This window comes from Acomys russatus, chromosome 12 (genome assembly GCF_903995435.1).
Source record: "Acomys russatus chromosome 12, mAcoRus1.1, whole genome shotgun sequence".
In the NCBI taxonomy this organism is placed as follows: Eukaryota; Metazoa; Chordata; class Mammalia; order Rodentia; family Muridae; genus Acomys; species Acomys russatus.
Window position 1 is genome coordinate 23,618,072 of NC_067148.1, and position 19,694 is coordinate 23,637,765.

The 19,694-nt window shown below is 44.7% G+C and overlaps 1 protein-coding gene across 1 annotated transcript in view; it reads right to left on the reverse strand.

The window, feature by feature from the left end:
- Positions 1-19,694, reverse strand: part of Sgpp2 (sphingosine-1-phosphate phosphatase 2) — a 121,899-nt gene that overhangs the window by 48,258 nt on the left and 53,947 nt on the right. Inside the window, exon 2 of the mRNA XM_051154021.1 lies at positions 18,316-18,474. Within this exon, the coding sequence (XP_051009978.1) occupies positions 18,316-18,474 (159 nt within the window). The remainder of the gene's footprint in view (positions 1-18,315; positions 18,475-19,694) is intronic.

Sequence of the window (19,694 nt, forward strand, 5' to 3'; positions counted from 1 at the left end):
TTTCAACTCTCTGCTTGATATCAAAGACTATGCTACCAACACTGGGAAAAGCCAGTTTCAAACTCAATTCCAGCCACTGGGCCGACAGTACAGTACTCACAGTCAGGAGAGACTGTCAGCTACGGGTAGCAACACCGTCGTAAAATTTTGACAGCAGGTGTGTCCTTTTCTGAGACAGGGTCTCTCTATGTAGCCCTGGCTAGCATAGAACTCACTGTGTAGTCTAGGCTGGCCTCACATCGGTTGGGATGCTCTAGCCTCTGGGTCCTGATGCTAGCATTAAAGGCATGTGTGTGATTTCCTCTGAGACCCTCAGATGAACAGCACGTCTATCAGACTCCATCTGCTTGTCACTGCCTTCCTCCCATGGCTGTCTATGTTGCTTCTCTTCCTTCCAAGGTAAGAAGACACCTTCAAGTGAAAGTTAGAACCCACAGTTATCACCAGTCCCCAGGCTACTTCTTCAGCACCACACCCTGGGGGACCACTAATGTACGCCTCATAGGTCAAAACACACTGGCTTTTGCTCTAAGATTCAGCCCCTCTCCTGAGGACTGCCTCAACTTTGTAGCTCTCTTCCATGAGCTCTGAAGTTCAAATGGAGGCTCTCACAGCTCAGGGATGAGGACCTCCCAGGCAGATTCTGTCTGCTTGGCGACATCCTCCTTCTGCCTGCCCAGGGGTTCAAACGTACTTCCAGCTAAGCCCAAAGAGAGAAAGAACAGAACCTCACAAGGTCTCCAGGCCGGAGAACCAGCATCCAACTCTACAGGCTGTCTGTGGAGGGTTCTCAGCTAAGTTCTGGAGAAGGGTCCTCAGAGCTCTCTGATGGGGGCAAGCAAAGATGTGAAGTCCCGGAGCTCAATCCTGAACAAAGTAAGGCACTCACCACCTCCTGAATGAACAGAGTCTAAAAGCCAAGACAGCAGTGAATCTGAGAAGCTTTAGCAGACATATAAGCGTCCTTTAGCCTACAGGATCCCTGAAAACCAAGCTTTCCATTCCTTTTGGCCGCAGCAAATGTGTTTGCTCGGAAAGCCTGCCTTTCCTGCACCCCCTCTTCCACCCCCTGTTTGGCTGCTCATCTTTATGATAAGGATTCTGAGGGTAGAGAAGAAAGCCCTTCTCCCATGGGGTGAGATGACATCCCTCCTAGAGAGCCAGTCTTTAAGCAGGAAGGGACAAAAGTCTGGGAGATCTCCAGCTTGACGCCTGCTCGCTGCAGGGAGCAAAGGAGGAGGAGGAGGTTGGGGCAGTGGCTGCACAGCCAGAGGGAGAGCTAGAACCACTGCTCCCCTGCTTGGCCAGTGAGTGAGTGATTAACTAGTTACTGAGAGGCTATGTTGATCACACCGTCCACATCTTCCAAACAGGGGGGCAGGGGGGGCTATAGCCAGGCCAGTAACCTCCCCGTGACCCTTTTTAATGAGAAAAGTTTGATTTGAGCCTGCCAGAATCTGCCCTTGGGGCACACAGATACGCTCTCATCCTCCTGCCGTTTCCACATTCCGCTGTAGGGCTGACGGTTGTGCAACAGTAACAATAAAAGGAGTTGAACAGGACCATTGTTGGATGCCATGCCTTGCCGGATTTGAATTTACGGCACATGCTTTATTTTAAAGACTGGTAACACCAACTGAAAGATGCCCTGACCCTTTCTAAAAGGCAGTTATCTGGCAAGGCTTGCCTGTCAGGCTTGGCTGCTCCCGGTTCCCAATAAACAAGAACAGAAATGAGTGTGAAAGGGCATTCATAAACTTCAAGCATTCTAGAATAGCTTAAATAATTTTTGCTGGAACCAATAAGTTATAAGCCAAGCCTGTACCCAAACAACATCTCTTAGGAACGGCCACCTTATTTTAACACAGTTCATGCCCCCTTACCTTTCTCACACACCTCTCTCATTACCCCACATTCCTTTTATTTTTTTCTTCACAGAAACCCTAGCTCACACTTAGAGTTTTCACTAGTATTTTTCTTGCAGCTTTTGAGACAGAACCCAGGGCGTCAAACAAACTAGGCGAGGGCTCTCCTACTGAGCTCAATGTCACTGCTCTCTGTATCTTTCTTTCTTTGTCTATGTCAGGGTCTCACATGCCTCTGACCAGTCTCAAATTCTCTATGAAGCCAGTGATGTCTTTGAGCTTGTGACCTTTCTTTGTCTACCTAGAAAGTACTGGAGTTATGTCTGTTCTATTATACATCTCTCTCTCTCTCTCTCTCTTCTCTCTTTTTAGCTTCATTCTCCACCCTGAGTGGATTCTCTGCCTTGTTTTTCTTTCTTTCTTTCTTTTTTTCAAAGTCTCAAATGGTACCTGGCTCTCCCTAGGCACTTGGATATGTGGATGAATTTCAATGAGATGATACTTTCACGCAGGTAGTCATTAATGCCAAGAGCATCATGGTCTCTGGTAGAGAGCACCTCTTTTAACCTTCTCATTTCAAAGAGTTGAGAAGCTAAGTACCCACTGAGAGAAGAGACAAGCAAGGCCTCAGGGATGTCCATAGATGAGACAAAAGTGAGCCCAGGCCTGCTTTAAGTAGCTCATCTCCACATCATACAAGGAGAGAGAAGCACATCAGAATCACATGAAATTCTGGAAGCTTCCAGAAGGAAGCAATGTCCTCTGCCCAGTAATATCATCCTTTAGCATTTCTCCATGCAGTGAGCTCTTTCTTGTTCCAGGCCTTTCTTATGTTGGGACTCTCTCGCTCCTCTCGATGGTCACATAGCTGCGTGCTTCTCATCTATCGTGGCTGAGGTTTAAAAAGCTTGTATAAAATGCTTTCTAAAGTGGGGGAGGGGCTATGGCCTTGTCCTGAACATGACTCAAAGGATCTTCCACTGTGTTTTGTGAGTTGTCATTGTCTGTTTTACCTATACATGGTCCGAGGAGAGCATGATGGAGCATGATTTTTTTTCCTGTGACTAATTCTCACCACCTGGTATAACGCTCAGCACAGGTGGGCCCTTGTGCGATGTTTAGCAGATGAATAAACTTAATAAGTTGTGGCTTTTCAATAGTTTGGCAGAGAGTGAATGCTTTTTAGAACACAATACCACCTCTGGTTTAAAGAGTTTATAACACTTCAGAAATATATAGAATTACTCTAGGCTGATTATAGGTATTCAAGATTCTGGAGACAATAAATGTTTCAGATTTGAGATGTTTTTACATTTTATGATAACACACACACACACACACACACATGCACACACACATACACATATACACACACACACCACGTGCGCACAAACACACAGATCTCTTGGAGATGGAACCCAAATGTTTCATATGCATCTTACATGCATAGACTAAAAACGATCTTATACAATTTTTATTTTAGTCAAGGTCTTTCTATGTAGTCCACACCAGCCTCTTAAACCATCTATGTAGAAATAACCTTTATTTATTTTACCTAGGGCTTAGCTGAGCTCCTGCCAGGTGCCAGGTTCAGAGGGTAATGAGCCATCTGGCAGGAAATAGATGCAGGGGTCAGTGGCATTTGTAGAGATGATGATTCTGCTGGGCCCGGGAGGCAGGCAGGAGATGGAGAGGGGATAGGAGGCAGGGAACACCAGCAGGAAGTAAGGAGTAGACTGTGCACATACGAGGACCAGGGACCAAGAAGCTTTGGGGACTTGAGGGGGGCATAACCAGTGGCTGTTCTGGTGGCTCCACAAACAGAGTAGACAGATTTGGGAAAGGCTACAGGATTTTGACTTAGGTTGAAGCTCAACTTCAAAATACCTCAGAGGTCATTTTAAAGTGCCAGGCCATTAAAAATGTGTCCAAAAGTTCATAGTTGGCATTTGAAACAGATCCTGTGAGGAAGATGGACTGGAGGACAAAGGGGTGCTTAATGGGAGCAGGAATGGCTCAGCGGTAGAAGACCAGCTCCCAGGCGTGAAGTCCTGCCTCCGACGCCCGGCACGTGAGGCCTGTTGTGGAGAACAAAGATGACCCTGGCCAGAGCTGAAGGAGCATTGCTAGAAACCTCTGGAATACAATATTGCTATTGTATAGTACAGAATAAGTCCTTATTAGATGAACAGTGCACAAGCCTACTTCCTTAGAAAATCGCATGTTGTAGCCACCGTTGTAGAAAACAGCAGTAGGGGACTTGAAGACGTGTGGACACAGGCAAAGAGGATGGCTTACAGGTAAAGACACCGGCTGCCAAGCCTGATGACCTCAGTTCTATCCCTAGGCCCGACATGAAGGAAGGAGAGAACTCATCCTCACAAGTTGTCCTCCGCCCTCTAAATGAATGCCATGATGCACACATGTGTACTCGTGCATATGCAGAAATAGTTAAATGTTTAAAAAAAAAAAAGCCATAGTGGACAGGAACTTTGCAAGGCAGTTTTACCTCCCTGTGCTCTGAGAGGTCATTCAATCGTTTTAGATTAAAAGTCTTTGCTCTTTATGATCTAGGGGGCACACAGGAATGAGAACGTACACGTCATTTATCTATCTACGTACACATATGTCACTACATTTACTTAAAATTGTGTAACATCGGACCGGTAAGATGGTTCAAAAAAGCTAGAGCCATGGTCCTCAACCTTCCTAATGCCCTTAGGAACAGGGCCTTAAACAGGGCCTCTTGTAGGTTTCCAGGACTCTGTGGATCCTACTATTTCCCCATTCTTCCATGCTACTCTCGCCTAAAGTCTCAATAGGATGTCCTCTCCTCTGACCCACTTTCTTGGTAAGTAAAGTTTTTCATGGGACGTATCCCTCAGAGTAGTGTCTTGATATAAGTGAGTATATACCGTTTGTCTCTTTTTGCTTCTGGGTGAACTCACTCATTATGATAATTTCTAGATCAATCCATTTGTCCACAAATTTTGGGAATTCCTTGTTTTTAATAGCTGAGTAGTATTCCATAGTGTAAATGTACCACAGTTTCTTAGTCCATTCTTCTACTGAGGGGCACTTAGGCTGTTTCCATGTTCTGGCTATTGTGTATAAAGCAGCTATGAACATGGTTGAGCATATGTCCCTGTTGTGTGGTAGGGCATTTTCTGGGTATATTCCAAGGAATGGGATAGCTGGGTCTTGAGGAAGCCCTATTCCCATTTTTCTGAGAAAGCGCCAGATAGCTTTCCAAAGTGGTTGTACTAGTTTGCATTCCCAGAAGAACTTTATGACAGGTGGATCTGAGTCCTGGGGTCCTCCTCAAACTAAGGCACCAGCCAAGGATAATATAGGCAGTAAACTTCGAACCCCTACCAAGACCTAGCCAACGAACAGGATATTCTCCACCGGTGAGTGGAGAGTGAGATCTGACTCTCACATGAACTCTGGTGCCCCTTTTCTGACCATGTCCCCTGGATGGGGAGGCCTAGCGGCACTCAGCAGAAGGATAGCAAGTTACCAAGCAGAGACTCGATACTCTAAGAGCATATATAGGGAGAAGAGGTCTCCCTCAATCACAGACATAGGGGAGGGGAGAAGGGGGGAAGTGGGAGGGAGGAAGGAATAGGAGGAAACAAGGGAAGGGCTAACAATCGAGATGTAATATGAATAAATTAATAAAAAGAAGAAAGAAAAAAAGCTACAGAAAAAAAAAAAACAGGGCCTCATGTTGTGGTAATCCCAACCATATGATTATTTTCATTGCTGTTTCAAAACTAATTTTGCTGCTGTTAGGAATCATAATGAAAAAAAAAAAAAGAGCCGGGCGTGGTGGCGCACGCCTTTAATCCCAGCACTCGGGAGGCAGAGGCAGGCAGATCGCTGTGAGTTCGAGGCCAGCCTGGTCTACAAAGTGAGTCCAGGATGACCAAGGCTACACAGAGAAACAAACCCTGTCTCGAAAAAACCAAAAAAAAAAAAAAAAAAAGAAAAAAAGAAAAAAAAAAAGAATCATAATGAAAATATTTATGTTTCCTGATGGTCTTAGGTGACCCCCGTGAAAGGGTCATTCAATCTCAAAGAAGTGGCAGCCCACTGGTTGAGAACCACTGGGTTAGGGGCACTTACAAGAGTCTGATGATTCTGAATCCCACAAGGCGGCACAAGAGAACCAACTCCACAAAGTTGTCATTTGACTCACACACACACACACACACACACACACACACACACACACACACACAGATACACACACAGACATATACGCACATATACACACAGAAATGGATGAATAAATACAATTTTATAACCTCAATTTAACTATCTGTATATACACATATATCTACTTGATACTGTGCATATACACATGTGTACATATATAGGAGAAGGCTGAGGTAAAGTTCAGGGGCAAAACTTTAGCCACTGCAAAATAAATGAATAAGCCACCAATATAGTATAATATACAGTTATTTAATGCAGCTAATCAGGTGTATGAAGAGAATTTAAAATTTCATGTTTTTAAGCAACATAGTACTTCTCAAAACTAATATGGTCTACGAGCTATTAAGAGCAATAAAGCTTGGCGGAAGGCTGTTTGGACACCACTGAGAAGGAAGTCCTTGTTAGCTCCAGTTACACAGCTGGAAAAGGCAGCCCTGAAACATACCAAGAGGAAAGACAGGGAGCCATTGGCTAATTTGTGTAGAAGGAGCTTTTTACCATTATGTTTGAATATTATAGTTCTTTCTACCTAATGCTTATGAGCTTGCAATTCATAAGAAATCAAAAAGCTGCTCTGATGTGGGCTATGGTCTTACAATTTCTGCTTTATTTTTCCCATCTAGTAGATTAGCTGCCATCCTAAAGGCAAGGAGGCTTGGTCATTTGTGTGCAGCTCTGCTGTAGGAAGATTGCAGATGCTTTGCCAAAAGGCCATCTGCAATGCCAAGGACTGCACAGTGAGAACAAAACACAAAGTCACTTTGGCCCAAAATGATTCTGATGCTGAGTGAGGGGTGTGGAGGAGCTAAGCTATGCATTATTACTGACAAATATAAGTAAATTATGATCTAGGGGAGTCACTTCATACAGAAGGATTCCTTAGGAGACTCTGCTGTAGTCAAGACCGTGAGGCCTGGAATAGTAGCACACACCTGTAATACTAGCATTTGGCAGGCTAAGCCAGGCGGATTTCGAGTTTAAGATTAGCCTGGGTTGCATAGTAGAACTATTTTTTTTTTAAGTTGTTTTCCTGTTTTTAACCATTAAAAGAAAGAAAAAAGTCCTGGTGTAAGTAGTTCAAGTTAAGTTCTGAAAATCAGCCTGGACCTCTGTGAAACTGACATAGCTGAAGCCATAGCCTCCAGCTTATTTTTGCCACAGAGACATTTCTTTTGGCTCAGTGTAGGGCAAAGATGGCAGGAGACGGCTGGCTTGAGAGTGAGCTCTGGGCCTTCTTCGTGTCCCATTCTTAGTCCCTTCACAGTGAATGTTAATGTGTACAACTCAAAGCTAAGTGTGCCTAAATTACATCCGGAAGGGCATGCTCCTGAGAAGTACTAAAATAGTACCTTTATAAGGAAGGCACGACTGCCTCTTGGCTCCTGTACTCTTTTCTACAGGCACGCTATACAAGCTCTGCTCATTGTGTCTGGCGAGACAGAAATGGAACGCTACCTATTTCTGATTTGCTTACAGCCATCTGTTTCCAAAGTGGAGGTGAAGAGCTGGCACAGGACATTATGCTATAAACAGCTCATCTTAAAGAGCCAGTGCATTCTTTCAATTCTATTCAGACTTAGTGGAAGTGTGCCCAGTCACAGTTTACCAACAAAGTGTCACTGTGGATAACTAATGTCATCCACATAACCATGGTTCTAAGGCCCCCTCACCCTCAAAAGTACAGAAAGAAACTCAGGCTTTCTGTATGTGGGAGACTCAGTATTTGGAAAACGTTCTATGAGAAGGGTTCAAAGATGACTATGCTGGTTCTCTTGTTTTCAACAACATTCACTCTTTAAGTGCAAGCAATCTCAATGCAGTTGTCAGCAGCACAGTGCAGTGACAGATGCACGCTTAGCAGGTACAAGGCCCTGAGTTCAACCCCAGCACCAATTATAACAGAAATATATCAACTTCGGATTGTAAAGGTTGACAGATAGCCAAATGATGACAAAGGCACATTTAAGAGAATGTCTCAGCTTTAATGAGGGTGCTGGTCACCTTAGCTTTTCAGGGAATTTCATTCAATGACCACAAAGGCACATTTAAGAGAACGTCTCGGCTTTAATTTGGGTGCTGGGTCACCTTAGCTTTTTAGGGAATTTCATTCACAAAACTTCTGTTTCCACTTATCGGGCACAATTTTTTCTTTCTTCTTTTGAGTTTTTGTTTGGTTTTTTTAATTTTTAAGAAAATACCCTTTAAAAAATCCCTTAGTATGTTTTCCAGTCTCTCACACAAAACTTCCTAGACATGTTTTTCATGAATGCATAAGCAAGCAACCTTAGCATCCAGAAGAGAATGAGGTGGCAAGCCAGTGCACCCTTCGACGCATCGTTTTGTTTTGTTCTTGGAAACAGGAAGCTCCTTTTCTGTAACTCACTCCTTGGCACGGTTTTCTTGCTTTCATTCTTTTAGTGTCAAAGTCACACCCTTCTGACTGCCCTCTAAGATGGAGTCAAACATTCCTTGTTGCTTAGTAGGCGTTTGTAGGGAGCAGGGAAAACCCATCTTTACCACACACTCTGAACACTTTCCTCTGTATAAATTAGGTTTACATTTATGAATCTAGTCTCCAGAACAGTAAAGGCCTCCAAGGATGGATAGCCAAGCCATCTCTTCATCCCCTGAAGCTCTCTCTATTTCACAAACACTTGTCCAAGAAGCCCTCACACCGTCACCAGGCACGCTATAGGGGCACCATGAATTGTAGTCTATATTAAATTCGGGGTGTAGCATTATCCTTTGCCGGGACTCTTTCTCACAGCCTAAGAAAAGAATAGCCCCACCTTTATTCTGTTGCTGTGTTAAACCACTGGTATTTCATCTTACAATTCCAAGTCACAATCAGGGCAGGGACTCAAGCTAGGTGTTTGAGACAGAAACCATGGTGGAATGCTGTTTACAAGATTGCCCTTCAGGTCATGCTTGGCTAGTTTTTTTATACAGCCCAGGATCTGCAGGATGGTATGGCCCACAGTGAGCCGGGCCCTGCTGTCTTAACTACTAATCAAGACAGTGTCTTATAGACACGGTCACAAACCAACCTCAGTGAGTCCTCAGTGGAAGCTTCTACTCTCCAATGGACTCTAGACTGTGTCAAGCTGACGAAGCTGAGCATCAGCTCTCACACCCTGCTCAGCCTTTATTTGTTTACATGGTGCTAACACAAAAGGAAGCAAGCTTAGTGCTGCTCACAACCTACTCATTCCAAGTCAGAGGTTTCTGAAAATCCTTCAGAATGCCACTCTCCATCTGCCAGAGTCCAGTTGCTGTATGTTGGAAGAGTAATTTCAAACTGAGCAAAACACTCTGACTCTGATGTCAGTGCCTGAGAATGCTGGGAGAAACTTAATGTTGAAATGGAACAAGAACACAGCATCTTTTTTCGGTTATATCTGAACAGACTCGGGGCAAACAATGAATTTATATGCTCACACTCTGCTCAGCCACCCCAAGACAGCAAAGCTTGTGATCCTGCTTTTCTCCCCACATCACTTTTGTACATAAAAGAGCACACGTAAAAGGTGTGCCCTCACCTTTTGTTTACATTTATTCATAAGAACAAACATTTCCTAGGGACTCAGATCCAGGCTAGGGCCAATCACCACACCCCTAAGAATCACTTGCATATCACTGTCATTTCTCCTTGTCTTGGGATCACGGGAAGATTATGAAGCCAACCTAATACAAAGGCATGTGGATGACCCAGGGCAAGTATTTTTTAAGTTTATGATTTGCCATGTATGTATGTGTGCACATGTGTGCATGTTGAGGCTGGGGCGGGGGGGTGCGTGTGATGTCCACTCTATTTTTCCATCACTCATATATATTGAAGCAGGGTCTTTCACTTGAACCTAGAGCTTGCTGATTTGCTGGTCTAACTAGCCAGCTTATTCTAGGGATCACCTGACTCTGACTCCCACAGCCAAGACTGAGGTAGGCTACCATGCCTGCCTCTCTGTGTGGGTTCTGAGGATGCAGACTTTAGTTCTTACACAGCGAGTACATTATCCACTGAGCCATCTCCCTTAGGCTCAGGGCAAAAAAAAAATTTTAAAGTGTAGATGCATAGTTGAAGCTATAACTCAGAAATAAAGAGATCTGACTACTCTCAAAGATGCACAATCTCCAGTATTTTCACAATCATAAAACTATCAGGGCTGAAGAGCATGGCTCAGCGGTTAAGAGCACTGTCTGTTCTTCCAGAGGTCCTGAGTTCAATTCCCAGCAACCGCATGGTGGCTCACAACCATCTATCATGAGATATGGTGCCCTCTTCTGGTGTGTGAGTGTACATGCAGGCAGAATACTGTATATGCAATAAATAAATAAATCTTTTTAAAAAAACTATCAGAGAGCAAAGAGGCCTGTGGGCATTCTGCTGGACTCTCTAGTCAGTCAAGCTGAGGCCTACATATAAACATATAAACACTGCTTGACTAGTTATTACTACAATTAACTACAAAGCTAAAACAGTTACCAGCCTATCCTGGCCCTGGCCACATCTCTATGAGGGCCTCTCATCTTGCCACATAGGTAAGCAACTGTCACCTGGGTTAGAAGGCCACACCCTCCATTCTGTGGTATTTCCAGAGTCCACACCCAACCCAGCACCAGTCAGGACTCCTGAGAGATGGCTCTCTCAGCAGGGAGAGCTCTTCTTGTCTTGGACACTGGCACATCAAGAGGGAAAACAGGAGATCTGGAAGCTGTGACACCAGCAGCTAGGGTCAGGAACGCTCTGTCTCCTGAGGGTTAAGACCCATAAAGAACCCAGGACCTCTGGCCACTGCGTACAGCTATAAAGGCCATCAGAGCAAAAAGACCTGGCTAGTGTCTGAGAGCAGGCACACTATGAAGATACCCTGTGCCAGGGTGTTCTTACTAACGCAGTGGTCTATAGTGTCCTATGCTGTTCTATGCTGTCCTATGCTGTCCCAGGTCACAAACGACCTCTGGGGGAAGCCCCATCCTGCACAATGAAAGGAGAGAGGAAGTCAGAGAGACAGCCATTAGGTTCACAGGGATGGGCTGGCCAGGAGGTTCTCAGGCTTCCAGAAAATTCCAGAGGCCAATATAGAACCCCTCAGCCATGACTGGACAGAATATTTAAGCACAGAAGTTTGTCCCACGTCTCATGCTATGCCATCACCAATGTGGGACTTAAGCAGTCTCATCTCTCATTGTGGCTAGACAGACAGGCCAGGAACAGGGAAGATGAAGGTACCCAGAGGTTAGATGCTAGGCAGTAGGCCTACCTTTGGGAAAAGATGCCCAGTCCCCTACAGATCAAAGTGCCACCTCGTTGAAAGGACAACAGGCCCATTCTTTGCCTCAGGCAGTCTTTTCCACTTGGTTGCTTTGCAAATTAGCATAAGGTAATGGATGCTGGACCTAAGATTAGGAGGCAGGCCTCTAATTCAGAAACCACAGTACCTAAGTGCTTCACCTTCCCTGTCCTTCAGCTCCCAGGGGCGCTCCAGCCTTCCAACGGGAGTGTTAAAAAAAATCTGGGACATGCAGTCAGCAGGTGGGGGCGAGAATGAGCTATCACAGGAAATCATAGCACAAAGACCTAAAAGGAGCTTGTGTCCTGTGGCTACAAAGCACAGGGATATTTGTGATGCTAACTGGAACTTTCTAACTAAATGGTGAAGAGATTTTTGAGCGACTGCAATAGCCATTTGAAGAGACATACTAAAGTGAACAGCAACCAAGGGGATGGATTTAGAAGATAAGACCTGGTATGACCACTACTACTGAGAGTGGCTGTACCTTCTTGGGCAGGTCCATCTCTTTGTTTGTCAGTTTTCTTTGTAAAATGGGGGCTCTGGATGTATACAGTCCTTGGCATAGAGTGGGCGATCTATAAAAAGCTACTGGGGAACCATATCCACTCAAAAATATAACTTTATACAGAAAATGTTGAAATTTTAAACCTGGTTTTTATTTTTGCTATTGTTTTGTTTGTTTGTTTGTTTGGTTGGTTTTGGTTTGTTGAGACAAGTCTCAAGTAGCTAGCTGGCTTTGAACTCTGATCCCCCTGCCTCCACTTTCCAGGTGCTAGCATTACAGGAATGTACCACCAAGCCCAGATGAGGTTTTCGTTTGCTTGGTTCTTGTTTGTCCTAAGAAAGGGTTGTCAAAATTTGTATTTGAAAATAAAAACAACGTTCCCTTGTCCATTGACTATGTTTCTCCTTAAAAAAAAAAAAAATAAGTAGGATAGATTCTGGGGGAAAGCCAGTCCTGACTGGTATGCTTATAAGGATGCTGAGGCATGGATGTGCCTACAGGTGATGGAGATGAAAGCAAGTGGAGCCATGGTAAAGGGAAACAGATTCCTGACATTCTGCCATGCCAGCATGTGCCTTAGTTTGGGGTCTGACTATGACTCGGCAACAGCTTTTTGTTTTAGTGTCTTCTTTTTGAGACAGGGCCTTACTTTATAGCCCAGACTGGCCTCGAACTCAGGACCATCCTCTTGCCTCAGCCTCCTGAGTGCTAGAATTACAAAGGCAAACCATCAAAATCAGCTTTCTTTTCCTTGCTAGAGCATCAGTAACTAGACTGAAACAAAATGAAGAGACGAAAGACCCTGCATCAAAACACTGCCACGTAGATCCAGCGCACTTCCGTTTTTAAAGAGAGTCTTCCTCCAGGACTCTGAGTGTCAAGCAATTTTATACTTATCTGAGCTTCCAGGCAGTTGCCCACCCACACATAAGTTCAGTGAAACACCAGAAGTGATAGTTGAGTGAGCTGGGCAAAGATCTCTGCCATGCCAGTCTTAGGAGATGTAGGGCAGTAGTTAAGGGGTGAGAGTGATGGAGGGGAAGGTGGGTATGTTTTCGTTTCATATTCATCTTGCAGTTGTTTATTCATTCTCATATCCATGTTCTCTCTTTGTCTCCCCTCTTCTCTTCCTCCTCCCTCTTCCTCTCCCCTATGTCTCTCCAGAGCCTCACTGGATAGCCTAGGCTGTCCTTGAGTTCACAGTCTTCCCGAGTCAGTCTCTGAGCACCAGGATCACAGGTTTATACCATTGTGCTGATAACTTTGTGTCAACTTGACACAGGTAGAGTTGTCTGGGAAGAGGGAACCTCCACTGAGAAAATACCTCCATCCGACTGCCTTGTAGGCCAGTCGAAGGGATCACTTTCTTGACTAGCCATTGCTGTGGGAGGGCCCAGTCCATCGAGGGCACTGCCACCTCTGGGCAGGTACTGTGTGCTGTATGAAATCAGGCTGAGCAAGCCATGAGGAGTAAGCCGGCAATCAGCGGTAATCAGTGTTCCTTCATGGCCTCTGCATCAGCTCCTGCCCCATAGACTCCCGCTTTGAGGTCCTGCCTCAGCTTCTTTCCATAGTGGCCTGAGACCTGTAAATCAAATAAACCCCTTCCTTTGCATGTTGCTTTTGGCCATAGTTTTGTTTTGTTTTCTCACAGCAATAGAAACCAAAGTAGGACAACCATCATGCCTGGTTTGTAGTGGTTTTTTGTTTGTTTTGTTTTTTGTTTTTTGGGTTTTTTTTTTTTTGCTCATTTGCGGACACCAGATTTTATGTAAATATATAAACTAACACACACACACACACACACACACACACACACTCACATCATGACAGTAGAAGTGAAATTCTCTAGGGACCTTAAAGGGGACTAATGCTGGGAGGAAAGAAAGGGGCGGGGCATCTGGAGGGAGCATGATCAAAGTATAGCATGTACTTACATGAAAAACATCTCTGTGAAACCGAACACTAGGTACAGTGAACATACGCCAATAGCAGATCACTTTCAGATAATGTGATAATTACAGAGAGGCAGATGTATTTATCTACCACAGGAGTTGGGTTTAGGGCTTTTTGTTTTCCATGGTTAACCTACACTAAAACCAAGGCTTTTCTCTATTATGTGTCAAGACCAAACCAATATACTGAGTCTAACAACCCCATCAAGACATTTACTTAATATTTAACTAAGGCTAAATTACACATTCTACTTCAGAGGGACGGGGCAGAACCCTGGACGCCTAGTTCTATTGCATTCCGGACAAGTTAGAGGGCTTCAATCTGGCCTTTGTTGGCTCTGCTTAAAGACTCATTAATCTCAAGTGGGAAGCAATTTAACAAGCCGGGCAATCTTTTGAAGTGACTGGTGGGAGCAGTTTAAACAGAGGATTAGGAGATAATCACATTTTGAGTCATCTTTTGGCTCTATAAAGTTGACCCCAGGCAAGGGGGCTGTGAGGCACAGGTCCTCCTCCATACCTCGCTAAGCAGGTGACAAGCTCTTTTGTGAGACAAGCAGGTGGCAGTCGGAAAGACTGATCTCTTTAGCTGTGTTATCAACCCTGTAGTGATGCACGGGGGCTGGCTGCTTCATAAAAAGATACCTTACAGCACTGAGACACTAAGAGGCTCACGGGCCTGGTGTAAACTGGGCTTCAGATCTGCTCTGAGCTACTGGCATCAGCTAGCTGGATGTGAGTGATGGAGCAGGGAAAGAAAAGCCGCAATGGAACCTGAGCCCTCCATCCTAAGATCCTGGGTTGAGAAAGAGCAAGATCCCAAGGGCTCACCGGAAGGAACACTGCTTTCCTGGTTTTCCTTACTGCCAAGCTGTAGCATCTATGGGGGTGGGGGTGGGGGGACAAGAGCACAGTTGCTATGTCACTGAGCTCTGCTGACACTGCCCCTTCAATTGTACTGCATATAAGCAGTGGGCAAACTACAAAGAATCTAACACTCAGTTTGCCTGGCGTTCATTTCCAGAGAACTGTGGGGTACTGAGGGGGTTCAACAAAGTAAGGCAAAAGTCATTGAAGACAGCATAGCACTTCACAAAAGCATAGCTTCTTCAACGTCATTCTACCCAACTGGGGCCCTTTTCCTTCTTCGTCCTGCACACCACAGAGACTCTTTTAAGTGTCACATGCATAGTACATGAGTGACCATGTGACAAGCCTCTGGAGGATCTCTAGTTATGGCCTTTCAGTTTAAATCAGTGGGGACTGTAGGCTAGAATCAGTGCCTTCCACAGAGTTTCTTTGATTCTGGATTTCATCACTCAGGTCTCGTTTGTCCCAGAGTCTGGTCCATGGCATTGGCACCTAAGTCAGTCATCTCTCCCCACTCCTACCCACAGTTGTTTGCACCAACAACAGCTGGCCTAAGGGACTGGCCAGAGATGGACAGACTATACAATGAGCTGAACCCAATTGTCCTGAAAACTGGAATTCAGACAGAAACATTGCTAGTTGACAGCAGGAGGTAAGAGGGGACAGTCGCAGCTGTGTTGTATCTGACAACCAAACCATTAGCCCTTTGAGGCTGTGCTCCTGGATTCCCTACAAGCTTAGAACACACCCCACTTCTCTGAGTGAGTTTGAGCAGGCCTGCGTTGCTGGAAACAAAACACAATACCTTTGTCACATCAGCCAAGTGCTTCTTTTAGGACTAGGAGCCTCTGCCCTCAACCTCCAAGCAGTGATGGGGGCGGGTGGTAAACCCTCTTCTCCCCTCACAGTAACATGCCTTGCTTCTGGTGGGGAGATAGTCAAAAGCCGTGAGCTTTTAGGGGAGATATTGGTCCTGCTTAGAAACAGCCAGAAATAACAAAGGGCTTGTAATATAGTCAGAAAGATTGAAGCAGTTTAGCTATGATAACATGTACTTTAAAATAATACATAAATGTCAGAGAAGTGGGAATACATTTTTGATAATAAGTTCTTACATTTTGACTGTGGGGAGGAGTCGGGGCAGGGCAAGGCAAACCACAAAGACACATTGTAGCTGAACCAGAATTCAAACAGCAAGTACCAGGTTTCCCAAAAGCTGGTCCCTGCTGAGCAAGCTATTTTAGGAACAGAAAAACTGCAGGCCAGAAACATTAAGTGCCAGAAGACAGACATCTCAAACCCAAAAGGCTTAAAAGGAGCCAAGAGGTCACAGAGGGCAAAACAGTGGGAGGGGTGACATCTGTGCCTAAACTAAAGGGAAAGGGGCCAGCAAGATGGCTCAGCAGGTAAAAGCACCTGGAAAAATGTCTGATGCACTGAGTTTAACCTCCTGAACTGAGAACTGACTCCTCACTTTGCCCTCTGACCTCTACTCACATGCTATAGCACCTCCAACACAAACCAACATGAACAAAAAATAAATACATACAATTCAAAGTAAATGAATAAAGCAAAGGGGACATCCAGAATAAAGGCATGCAAATGTCTTTATTTAATGCTAGGGCTCAAACCCAGGGTTTTGTCTATGTTAGACAAGCTAGGCGTGGTGGCTCAGGCCTTTAATCCTGGCACTCGGAAGGCAGAGGCAAACAGACCTCTATGAGTTCAAGGCCAGCCTGGTGTAGAGGGCAAGTTCCAGGCCAGCAAAAGCTACATGCTAAGACCTTGCCTCAAATCCGGAAAAAGAAAAAGCTTTCATCCCTGTACCACTGAGAAACACCTCCAACCCTGGAAAAGAACGATTTCAAGGATTAGTATATGACTCATCTTTGAACTAGGGTGCTATTAAGGCTAGCCTGGGCTCTTATCTTTTGTTATTCAGTGGAACACCTACACTCCACCAATTTTGGATTCTTACAGATGTACCCACATTTTCTTTGTATATCTTACCAACACATGCCATAAAATACCTTCGGGGAACACGTCATTGCATCAAAATCTAAGGCAAGTGCTAAGACAATCCTGCTTCAGATATTGGCTCATCGTCCCAAGCACAGCTGTCTCTCCCTATGGGAATTCTACCTAGATGACACAATCATGGACTCTCTTGTCCTTGCATCTAAGATGCTTTTAAACACTTATATGGGATAGAAAAGGAAAACAATGATTTGATTAATACTTTTCAGTTCATGTAACAAAATGCTTGTCTAAATTTTCTTGGATAAAAATACCATTTTGTCTAGAAAGGTTAAGAAACAAAAAAAGATGTGTAACTCACATTGGGAAAGTAGCTCACTTAATACAATGCTTGCTTAGCAGGCACACGGCCCTGAGTTCAATCACAGTATTGCATGAATAAAACCAAGACTGGTGATGCTTTCCTACAATCCCAGCACTTGGGAAGTGGACAGGAAGATCAGAAGTTCAAGGTTAGCCCTGGGAACTTAGTGAGTTTGAGGCCAGATTGGGATACATGGCACCCCTTCTGAAGAAAAGTATGTTAGGAACTGACTATTACAGTGAAAGGCATGTACATAGTTACACAAATTACATGCACATGTACACACCACATATCATACATGCTTACATACACACACGCAAGATGTTGTGCACACACACATACAGGGAAAGGGAGAGAGGGATTGAGGAGGACAATCTGTCTTCCACACACATGTGAACATGTGTGGGTACATGTACAACACACATACATGGCTATGTGAAATAAAAACAATTACAATAGAAACAACAAAACTACCCAGAACTTTCTCCCAAGCAAGGCTAAGAGATAGGGTACTGAGAAAACGTCTGGAAGAGGCTGTCTCCTGTGCTACTTCCTATAGCTGTGGGTCTCAACCTTCCTAACACTGCGACGCTTTAGTACAGCTCCTCATGTTGTGGTGACCCCCAACCAGAACATTATTTTTGTTGCTTCTTCATAACTGTAATTTTGCTACTATTATGAATCATAATGTAACTAATCTCTGCTATGTAGGATATCAGATATTCAATACACATGAAAGGGTTGTCTGACCTTCCCTCCTCCCAAAGGGGTCACAACCCATAGCTTGAGAACTGCTGCCTTATAGTTAGGTAATCTGCCTTAGACATTTTGGTCCCTCAGATGCAGAAGAGTTGTTGCTTTGCACTGCTTGGGATGTCTGGCCTATAGCTCCCAGTTATTTTGATGGAATTTTACTAAAATAGCCTTTTGGAAGGTTCTACCCCATACCTCACATACCTCACAAAGCTGCTTTGCTCCCTGCTCGGCATCTCACTTCTTTTCTGGTCTTGTTTATTTATAGGAAGGGGAAAAAAAATCAAAGTACATGAAGTCACAGGTTGGTCTGTTTTTTTTTTTTTCCAAGCAAGATGCACTTATAGTTTAGGTTTTATCTGTTTTATCTAAAATAGACTAGCCAGCAAAGTCTCCTGTAGGTGGCTTTAAGAAAGAAAGAGCACCTGTGCAAGAGACTTGAATAGCAAGGCAGTTGGTCCCCTTCAGCGTGTCTGTGATCGGCAAATAGTAACAATGACAAAATACTTACCACCCATATCATGACCAGTCTCCTGGACAGGTAAGGATCGATGTTCCAGTGGGTGAATGGGAGGAATGTGATGTAGAACACTTCCTGACCCAAAGCGGCTGAAAACCGGAACAGGTAATAGTAGAAATAATTCTTCACAACGTGCCTCTCAACATAAGCCTGAAAGACAGAGGCCAGGAATGTGTGAGTTCACTCAACAGTCTCTGCAAAAACCCTTGTCTAAAACTCACCACCAGGGGCCCTGCCTCCACCTATCTCACTAGGATCAGCCTGTATCACTGATGAGCATCTATCAGCCCCAACTTGTCCACTGAAACACAGGTGACAGCAGTGTCTGTCGGTCTGTCTGTTGTTAGATAAAATATGCAACATCAAAGGCAGAAGTGCCAGGAGAAGCACCCCTCTCCCTCCATACATCTCCATACACACACACACACACACACACACACACACACACACACACACACACACATACACACACACACACACCAAGCCCAACCCTCTATCTTGTGTGTACAGAAGGAGGTCCACAGTGGGCCAGTACCATATGGGTTCCTGAACTCAGACAGGGGCAATGGGACTTCCTTCTCTCAGAGACATCTACTCATCCCACCTAAGTACCAACCAGGCCTAATGCTTGCTTAGCTTCTGAGGTCAGGTGAGAACAGACCCATTCCGGGTGGTATCGTATAGACTCCATCCCTTAGTCTCTGGAACACAGAGCAAAGAGGGCTTTGCAAATACAATCAGACAATGAGGTGGGGGTGGAGATGCTTCCCTGGATCATCCATGTGGGCTCTATAGTCACAGGAATCCTTCACAAGATGCACTAAGGGTGTGGCACCAGGTTTTCTGACCTGTTTCCCAAGCTTTCACTGTTGGGCATGTCTTTTCCCTTTCTTTCTTTTGTTTTTCTTTTAAAGATTTATTTGCTTATTATGTATACAATGTTCAGCCTGCATGTCTGCCTGTATGTCAGAAGAGGGTAGCAGATCTCTTTATATACGGTTGTGAGCCACCATGTTCTTGCTGGGAATTGAACTCAGGACCTTTGGGAGAGCAGCCAGTGCTCTTAGTCACTGAGCCATCTCTCCAGCCCCGTCTTTTCCCTTTCTTAATAAACTTTCTGATTTCTATTATTTAAGATAACAGAGTGGCGGTGCTGCAAAGCCAACTTTGATGATGGAGGAAGGGGCCACAAACCAAGAGGGGAAGGTGTCCATTCTCTGAAAGCTCAAAGTATGGAAACAGACTCCTCCCTCGAGTCTCCAGAACAGACCTCGATCACAAGCTGACTTCAGCCAATAAAGGTCCATTTTAGATGTCTCACTGCCAGAGGTTTAAGAGAATAAGTTCCAAGTGTCTTAAGCCACTGTTAG